The sequence below is a fragment of the Xyrauchen texanus genome, chromosome 35 (assembly GCF_025860055.1).
Source record: "Xyrauchen texanus isolate HMW12.3.18 chromosome 35, RBS_HiC_50CHRs, whole genome shotgun sequence".
In the NCBI taxonomy this organism is placed as follows: Eukaryota; Metazoa; Chordata; class Actinopteri; order Cypriniformes; family Catostomidae; genus Xyrauchen; species Xyrauchen texanus.
Window position 1 is genome coordinate 35,159,826 of NC_068310.1, and position 10,165 is coordinate 35,169,990.

The following is a 10,165-nucleotide window of genomic DNA, read 5'->3' on the forward strand; positions in this document are numbered from 1 at the left end:
AAGGTCCATATTAGGCCAAAAATGGCAAAAAGAAACAGCTTTCTCTAGAAACTCGTCAGTCAATCATTGTTTTGAGGAATGAAGGCGATACAATGCTTGAAATTGCCAAAAAACTGAAGATTTCATACAAAGGTGTCACTACAGTCTTCAAAGACAAAGCACAACTGTCTCTAACAAGAACAGAAAGAGATGTGGAAGACCAGATGTGCAACTAAACAAGAGGATAAGTGCATCAGAGTCTCTAGTTTGAGAAATAGACGCCTCACATGTCCTCCGCTGACAGCTTCATTGAATTCTACCCGCTCAACACCAGTTTCATGTACAACAGTAAAGAGAAGACTCAGGAGGACTTATGGGAAGAATTGCAAAGAAAAAGACACTTTTCAAACAGAAAAACAAAAAGAAAAGTTTCGAGTGGGCAAAGAAACACAGACATTGGACAACAGATAATTGGAAAAGAGTGTTACGGATCTTAACCCCATTGAGCTTTTGTGGGATCAGCTAGACTGTAAGATGTGTGAGAAGTGCCCGACAAGATAATAAGTGAATATTAATGACCAATTAATTATAGCACTGAAAAATGAGTTGGCAAGCCTAAACTGGGAATCTATTTATCAATTGTCCGATGTAAATGCAGCATTTAATACTTTTCTTGATATTTTTATTACACTTTATAATAAACACTGTCCCATCAAAAAATGTACAATAAGAAAACATATAAAAACACCCTGGATAACAAAAGGGCTTGCGAACTCGTGTAAAAAGAAACATTTTCTATATAGGCAATTTTTTAGGTATAGAACTAGTGAAACTGAACATAGGTATAAAACATATAAAAACAAATTAACTAGCATATTGAGAGCAAGTAGGAGAGAATATTATACTGATTTATTGATCAATAAGAAATATGATATAAAAGCAACTTGGAAAGTGTTGAACACAGTTATTGGTCGTGGTTCCAGCAGCTCATGTTATCCGGAGTATTTTGTGGAAAATGGCACAATTATACGAGACAAAACAATGATCGCGGATAGATTTAATTATTTTTTTGTCAATGTTGGACCCGATATGGCGCATAAAATTCCATCCACTAATGAACAGATTAAGGGACTAATTGATATAAATTCTAATACCATGTTCCTCACTCCAACCGATGAGAGGGAGGTTATGAAAGTAATTAGGGACTGCAAGAACAAAATATCTCAAGACATATATAATATCGATATGAGGATTGTTTGTAATGTTGCAGAAGAGATTATAAATCCATTCACATATATCTGTAACTTATCCTTTCAATTTGGTCATTTTCCATCGCAAATGAAAACTGCTAAAGTCATACCAATTCTAAAGTCAGGGGACAAACATTATTTTAATAACTATCGGCCTATATCCCTCCTGCCACAGTTTTCCAAAATTTTAGAAAAATTATATGACAAAAGACTCCGGAGCTTCATTGATAAACACCAATTACTATCCGATTGTCAATATGGGTTCAGGGAAAATAGATGTACTTCACATGCATTAATTGATTTATTGGAAGAAATTACAGATGGTATTGAAAGAAATAAATTTGTTTTGGGAATCTTTATAGATCTCCAAAAGGCCTTTGATACCATTGATCACCAGATTTTAATAAAAAGATGGAGGACTATGGCATAAGGGAATAGCAAAAAAATGGTTGGAGAGCTATCTAGGTGAGAGGAGACAGATTGTTGAGATTGATCAATATAAATCAGGGTTTCTGGATATAACATGTGGAGTACCACGAGGGGTCAATACTGGGACCTACACTATTCCTAATGTATATTAATGAATTATGTAAAATAACAACGAAAATGAAATTTATCCTTTTTGCTGATGATACCAATATTATTTGTGCCGATGACAACCTGGAGCAACTTTTGGCCTCGGTAACTGTGGAATTGGTAAAGTTAAAAACCTGGTTCAATATTAATAAACTGTCCTTGAATTTGAAGAAGACAAAAATTATGCTGTTTAGTAATCGTAAATGTAATATACCTGTTAAAATTGTTATTGATGACATGCTAATAGAAAAGGTTCAACAAAATACATTTTTGGGCGTTATAATAGATGAGAGGATCTCTTGGAAACCCCATATAAGCTACCTGAGAACAAAAGTGGCTAAATGTGTTGGAATGATGAAAAGATCATATAATTTAATGAACACTAAAGCTCGACTTCTACTGTATCATTCATTTGTTATGCCATATTTATATTATTGTGTCGAAATTTGGGGGAATTGTTACAAAACTCACTTACAGCCCTTGATCACTCTGCAGAAAAAGGCCATTAGGATTGTCTCTGGTGTTTATTACAGACATCATTCCAATCCATTGTTTGTAGAGCTGGAAGAACTTAAGTTGCAGGACGTGATCAATTTTAAAACTGTTCAAATTATGTTTAGGGCATCTCAAAATTCCTTGCCTCCTAATGTTCAAAATGTATTTCAGTGATAGAGATGCTCATCATAGTTACACATTAAGAGGAAATAAAAATAAATATTTGCCCAAATTTAGAACCACTTTAAAATCGATGTGTATTTCAGTGCGAGGAGTGAAGCTTTGGAATGATTTGGTGGATGAATTAAAAACCTGTCCTAATATAATTCATTTTAAATATTTGTTTAAAAAAAATGTTATAAAGAAATATGTAGAGGACAGTGAATGATGCCCTCAGCATGAAGCTAGTGGTGAGAGGGTGTAGATGCAGAGAGTGTTTGGGCCAGTGTGTGTGTGTGTGTGTGTGTTGTTTTGTCTTGTTTGTCTTATATCAACTATATAGTAACAATTGTTCTTCTGTATGAACTGTACAGGAATACTGTTGCTTTTGAATTATTTTGTTTGTATATTGTTTTTGTATTACATTTTGTGTTGAATGTGAGGGGGTTTGGAATTATATAAGCGTTTACTTCATCCACCTCCTTTTCAAACCGTGCACTTGTATTATTTGTCTGTTAGGTAGCCTGTTATGTTGATTTGTTAGAAAACTAGAATGCAGGTTTGAAATAAACATCATAAAAAAAAAAAAATGTAAAAAAAAGACAGTCACATCTCTGGCAAGTGCTGCAGGAAGTGTGGGGTGAAAGGTCACCTGAGTATCTGGACAAACTAACAGCTAGAATGCCAAAGATCTGCAAAGCTGTCATTGCTGCACGTGGAGGATTTTTTGATGATAAATCTTTGTTTTTCAAATTGTAATAGTAATTTTTCATGATTTTCATGATATATGTCCTGGAGGGCGGCACGGTGGTGCAGCGGTTAGCACTGTCGCCTCACAGCAAGAAGGTCGTGGGTTCAAACCCTGGTTGCCCCGGCCTTTCTGTGTGGAGTTTGCATGTTCTCCCCGTGTCTGTGTGGGTTCTCTCCGGGTACTCTGGCTTCCTCCCACCATCCAAAAGACATGCAGGCTAGGTTAATTGGTGTCTCCAAAAAAAAATTGCCCTAGGTGTGTATGTGGATGTGAGTGTGAGTGTATGTCTGTCTATGTGTGGCCCTGCGATGGACTGGTGACCTGTCCAATTTATTTCCATAAGAGAAAAATCTCTACATTATTCCAAACTTTTGGCTGCCAGTGTATATATATATATAAATACAAATTCACCTGCCACTTTATTAGGTACACCTTGTAGCAGCCAATAATGTAATAACTGCCAATAACGTAATACATTTTCCATTCTTAATGTAATAAAAGTCAACATCATAATAACATTTCTGAACCAATAACGTAATAACGTTTTGCCCATAATGTAATAAGTTCTTACATTATTGGCTGGCTATTACATTATAAGCTGGGTTTATAAAAAACAATACACATTTTAATAAAAAGTATTACATTATTGGCTGCTACACAATCTGTACATCTACTTATTCATGCAATTATCTAATCAGCCAATCATGTGGCAGCAGTGTAATATATAAAATCATGCATGAGTCAGGAGCTTCAGTTAATGTTCACATCAACCAGCAGAATGGGGAAAAAATTTGATCTCAGTGATTTCAACGTGGCATGATTGTTGATGCCAGATGGGCTGCTTTGAATATACTGATTATCTCCTGGGATTTTCACACACAACAGTCCCTAGAGTGTAAAGAGAATGGTACGAAAAAACAACAAACATCCAGTGAAAAGCAGTTCTGTGGATGAAAACGCCTTGTTGACCAACAATCATGCCACTGTCTAAATCACTGTTATCACATCTCTTCCCCATGATGTGAACATTAACTGAAGCTCCTGACAAGTATCTGCATGATTTTATACATTACACTGCTGCTATATATATATATATATATATATATATATATATATATATATATATATATATATATATATATACAGTATATGTTAATATACGTGTTGAAAAGTGGAAACTGAGTTCACTGTAAGCACTTAAATAAAACCATAATTTAAACCACATGCCTAAGCCGGCTTGATGTAATTAACTCTTAGTCTAGTGTGATTTATCTGTGACTAAGAAGGGTAAGAGGTGCTTATCTCGCCTCTGGTCAAGATGAAAAAAAATGTGTATTTTCGTTATCGTTTTAACATGTATTGGGTATTTTTCAATGAAATGCAGTCTAGAATTCTCTCTCTATCCTTCTCTCTCTCTCTCTCTCTCTCGCTCTGTTTATCTTAAACGTCCATTGAGGAATTGGTGAGCTTTTAAGAGAATTGAATTACACGGCCAGATTCTGAAATGAAATATGTTACCTATGTGTGTGTGCAGCAGGGATTTGGTTAAGGATCTGTGGTGGTTTAGAGTCTCGCTCTGTGGAAAAATCACACATGGCTCTTTCCATTTCCTCCAAACACTTCAACCTCAAACATTCAGGTAGACCAAACCTTAAAGACACATCGACATTCCATGAACATGCTGTGTGTCTGCGGTCAAAGCCCTCAGGGTCAGCACAAACGTTACCTGAAGTCTTTCTTATGCCTCACATTTAAACCACACAATCCTTTAATTCGCGTCATCACGAAATACAGCAGCACGATTCAAACTACATTTTCTGCAAACATTTAAGTATTACGTGCATACAGAATCTTGCATATCAGTTGCATACTACAGAGTTTTAGTTTTTTTGCAATACTGACTGACCAAATAAAGCCACAACCACACTTCAGTGTACTATATACAATACTTATTCTAAAACCTTTATGGTCAATCTGACATTTACACACATACAGTATGTACACGGTACAGTCTATAAATCCTTGTGGCATGGGGAAACCCTACAATCTTAAGTTGGCCCAACATAACCGAAACTACATGCTAAATAAACATGCACACGTTCTCTACATTCACATTTGCTTGAGTTAGTCACAGGAAGTTGCTGAACCATTTGAACCCCCCCATTACTGTACGTCAACAATGGTCAAATGATCTCTCCAAAGTAGTTTTAGGAGAAACATTAAAGACAAAGTTGTGACTTAAATTAGAAACAACTGAGCACTCCATCAGGTGTCGTGAGCAATGAAGGAGAAACCTCTGAGCAATACAATGCTTGAGAACCTCTTAGGGACACTTTGAGAACATTTCAAACAAAGTTCTGATGAATATTCTGGATGCTTTCTGATGTTCTTTACCTCAAACACCTCCTCGTCCAGGATACGCGTTCCGAACACAACGATCCCTTTAGTGTCGATGATGGGGTGAGGGCTTCTGGAGAGCGTCCGTGTGATTTTCTTCTTACAGTCCAAAATCAGAGTGATGCTCTGCTTGTTAACGCTGATCGCCACACGGTGCCACCTGAATGACATAGAAACCAGTGAGGGTGTGTGTCAGAGTGGGAAAATTTTCTGTCTGTCCATCCGTCTATCTATCTTTCTGTCTGTCTAGCCATCTAGCCTTATGTCCATTTATTTATCTATCTATATATCCATCCATCCATCCATCCATCCATCCATCGTTGGTGGCTGTCCATCCGTCCATCTGTGTGTCTCTCTGTCTGTCTATCTATCTATCTATCTATCTATCTATCTATCTATCTATCTATCTATCTATCTATCTATCTATCTATCTATCTATCTATCTATCTATCTATCTATCTAACATCCATCCATCCATCCATCTATCTTTGGTGGCTGTCCATCCATCTGTGTGTCTGTCTATCTTTCTATCAGTCTGTCTATCTAACCATTTCTCTCTGTCTGTCTGTCTGTTTGTCTATCTATGGTGTCTGTCCATCCATCCATCTGTGTGTCCGTCTATCTTTCTCTGTCTGTCTGTGTGTCTATCTCTCTATCTATCTTCTAACATACAGCTTGGTGTCTGTCAATTTATCTTTGTCTCTCTATCCATCCATCCATCCTATCTATCTATCTATCTATCTATCTATCTATCTATCTATCTATCTATCTATCTATCTATCTATCTATCTATCTATCTATCTATCTATCTATCTATCTATCTATGGTGGCTGTCCATCTGTCCATCTGTCCCTCTGTGTGTCTGTCTGTCTCTCTGTCTGGCTATCTATCTATCTATCTATCTATCTATCTATAAATCTATCTATCTATCTATCTGTCTGTCTGTCCATCCGTCCATCTGTGTGTCTGTCTATCTCTCTATCTATCTTCTAACATACAGTATGGTGTCTGTCAATTCATCTTTGTCCATCCATCCAATCTATCTATCTGTCTGTCTGTCTGTCTATCTATCTATCTATCTATCTATCTATCTATCTATCTATCTATCTATCTATCTATCTGTCTGTATGTCTGTCTGTCTGTCTGTCTGTCTGTCTGTCTATCTTCTAACATACAGTATGGTGTCTGTCAATTCGTCTTTGTCCATCCATCCAATCTATCTATCTATCTATCTATCTATCTATCTATCTATCTATCTATCTATCTATCTATCTATCTATCTATCTATCTATCTATCTATCTATCTATCTATCTGTCTGTCTGTCTGTCTGTCTGTCTGTCTGTCTGTCTGTCAGTCTGTCTGTCTGTCTGTCTGTCTGTCTATCTGTCTGTCTGTCTGTCTGTCTATCTATCTATCTATCTATCTATGGTGTCTGTCCATCCGTCCATCCATGTGTCTGTCTATCTTTCTCTGTCTGTCTGTGTGTCTATCTCTCTATCTATCTTCTAACATACAGTATGGTGTCTGTCAATTCGTCTTTGTCTCTCTCTATCCATCCATCCATCCTATCTATCTATCTATCTATCTATCTATCTATCTATCTATCTATCTATCTATCTATCTATCTATCTATCTATCTATCTATCTATCTGTCTGTCTGTCTGTCTGTCTGTCTGTCTGTCTGTCTGTCTGTCTGTCTGTCTGTCAGTCTGTCTGTCTGTCTGTCTGTCTGTCTGTGTCCAAACCCAGTGTCCTGACCAGGCACAGCGTGACACGCTTCCAATGTCAAGCAATATTTCTGTACACACTGACTGCGAAAATGTAACACAAAGTGAAACAATCACAGCCAATCAGAACACATTTGATGATTAATATAAAGCTATAAGGAGCACCATTTTCAACCAATCAGATTTCTGTTTGGACGGGCCAGCCAGAGAAACCACACGAGACTGTATTAAAACCTATCACTAGTGTTTGATCATTAACACACACTCTAGTCTATGTGTTTACTTACTTTCCGTCTGCCAGGTTGACCCCTCTGAAGAGCGGATAGTCCTCTGGACCGGGTTTTCCCTGGTGGTCCTCATACAGGAAGACAGGAGAGCGTCCCACCTCCAGACCGAGCTGCTGGATGCCCTGTTCATTATATACTGACAGCAGGAAGGACTGACTGCCTTTTTTAGGCCTCACCGTCATCAGTATGGAGAAGTCTTCAGGAAACACAGATGCTAGAGAGAGAGAGAGAGATTATTACAAATCAAACCAATATTTTCAAACAATTTTTTATACTGTTCAAGATAAAGTATTTTGACACTTTCTGGTTGTCACACTTTAGTGGATCATCTCAATAGTTAATGTGATGAACTACACCTGTGATAACTGGAGAGGAACTGACTTCAAACAACCACTAAAAATCACTGGAATACCAGGAAAGTTAGTTCTGGAAAAAGCTTGGGTGGCATTTGAGGGCATATGGTTCTCTATAGTAATTGTGCACATTGCAGTTTGACTTTTTTGCCATCTGAAAGTTAAAGACAGCATCTGTCACCACAAATGTAGAATGACCCTTTTGGGGTTTTCTGGGAGCAGAGAACAGTTAAGACTACAAAGAAAAAGAGACAAGAGTATTGCATTATGTAAGTGAGTAGAGACATACTGTCAGGTAACATTGATAAAGTGTTTGACACGGATAACAGCAGAATGGAAAACAGTCGGATCATCTGACAACAGTTCTGGGGACTTGGCACATCTTTGGGAAACTCTGTTACAGTGTCTAAGTGTGTGTGTGTGTATGTGTGTGTGTGTGTGTGTGTGTGTGTGTGTGCGTGTGCGTGCAGAAGTCTTATTGGTGATAAGAGTTTTGGATCTACTGAGGTGGAGGGAAGAGAGAGAGAGAGAGAGAGAGAGAGAGAGAGAGATGAGGAGAACAGCTGTTCCCAAAGAGACATTTTATTACACTAATTTATCTAGCAGAGAGAGAGAGATGGAGATGGAGAGAGCAAACAGAGAGAAAGAATGAGATAGAGAGAGAAAATTACTGGGATAAACAGAGAGATCAAGAAAAAGGGAGAAAAATATAAGCGCAACACTCTTAAAGGGATAGTTCACCCATAAATGAAAATGATGTCATCATTTACTCACCCTCATGTTGTTCCAAATCATGTATGACTTTCTTTCTTCCATCAGAAAGAAAAAATCTGATTTGGAACACATTCAGCACGGTGTGATTTGTGCACACACATGGAGTTAGTCGATATTCACTGATAATCTTAAATGATAATTACTTCAATGATACTTTAATGGTGCTTTTTTGTTATTCGAGAGCTTGATAGCCCCAGTCAAGATATGCTTTTAAAAAATGAAAGTATATAAATGAACCTTTTGTGATCGAAGAAAAAAAACCATTCAGGTTTGGAACAACACGAGGATCAATAAACAATGACAGAATGTAATTTAAATAAATAAATAAAAAAAGTTATTTTTTTAGGTCTAGGTCATTATTTGTCCACCATCTCCTTCTTGATCTGTCCATTCCGTCCTGTTTTCACTGAGATTTTCCTCTCTAGTGTCTGTGTGTGTAACATGCCGTGGAATGCTCTTGTGTTTAATCAAACATAGATATACAAACCCATCAATCACATTTCTCCACAAATCCTCAGATAACCCTGTGACATGTGCATATGAGGGGATTAGTTCTTAGGTGTGAGTGCTTTGTGATGTGCATATGCTTTCACTAGTTTTAAATGTGCACGCACACACACACACATATATGCACACACACACACATATGCACCACACACACATATGCACCACACACACACACATATGCACACAACACACACACACACACACACACACACACACATATGCACACGAACACACGCACATACACATATGCACACAAACACACACACACACATATGCACACAAACACACACGCACATATGCACACGAACACACATACACACAAACACACACACACACACATATGCACACGAACACACATATGCACACACACATATGCACACGAACACACACACACATATGCACACACACACACACACACATATGCACACACACACACACATGCACACGAACACACACACACGCACACGAACACACACACACACATACACACACACATATGCACACACACACACACACACATATGCACACAAACACACACACACATATGCACACGAACACACACACACACACATATGCACACAAACACACACATACACACATATGCACACAAACACACACACACACATATGCACACGAACACACACACACACACACACACACACATATGCACACGAACACACACACACACACACACATGCACACAAAGACACACACACACACATATATGCACACAAACACACACACACACATACACGTATATGCACACACACACACACATATGCACACAAACACACACACACACACACACACACATGAACACACACACATATGCACACACACACACACATATGCACACAAACACACACACACACACACACATGAACACACACACATATGCACACACACACA

At 37.8% G+C, this 10,165-nt stretch overlaps 1 protein-coding gene across 2 annotated transcripts in view; it reads right to left on the reverse strand.

The window, feature by feature from the left end:
* Positions 1–10,165, reverse strand: part of LOC127629047 (collagen alpha-1(XI) chain-like) — a 125,739-nt gene that overhangs the window by 74,247 nt on the left and 41,327 nt on the right. For both annotated transcript variants that reach the window (XM_052106063.1, XM_052106062.1), the window contains exons 3-4: positions 7,623–7,836; positions 5,605–5,767 (exon numbers count right to left, since the gene is read on the reverse strand). In XM_052106063.1, the coding sequence (XP_051962023.1) occupies positions 5,605–5,767; positions 7,623–7,836 (377 nt within the window). The remainder of the gene's footprint in view (positions 1–5,604; positions 5,768–7,622; positions 7,837–10,165) is intronic.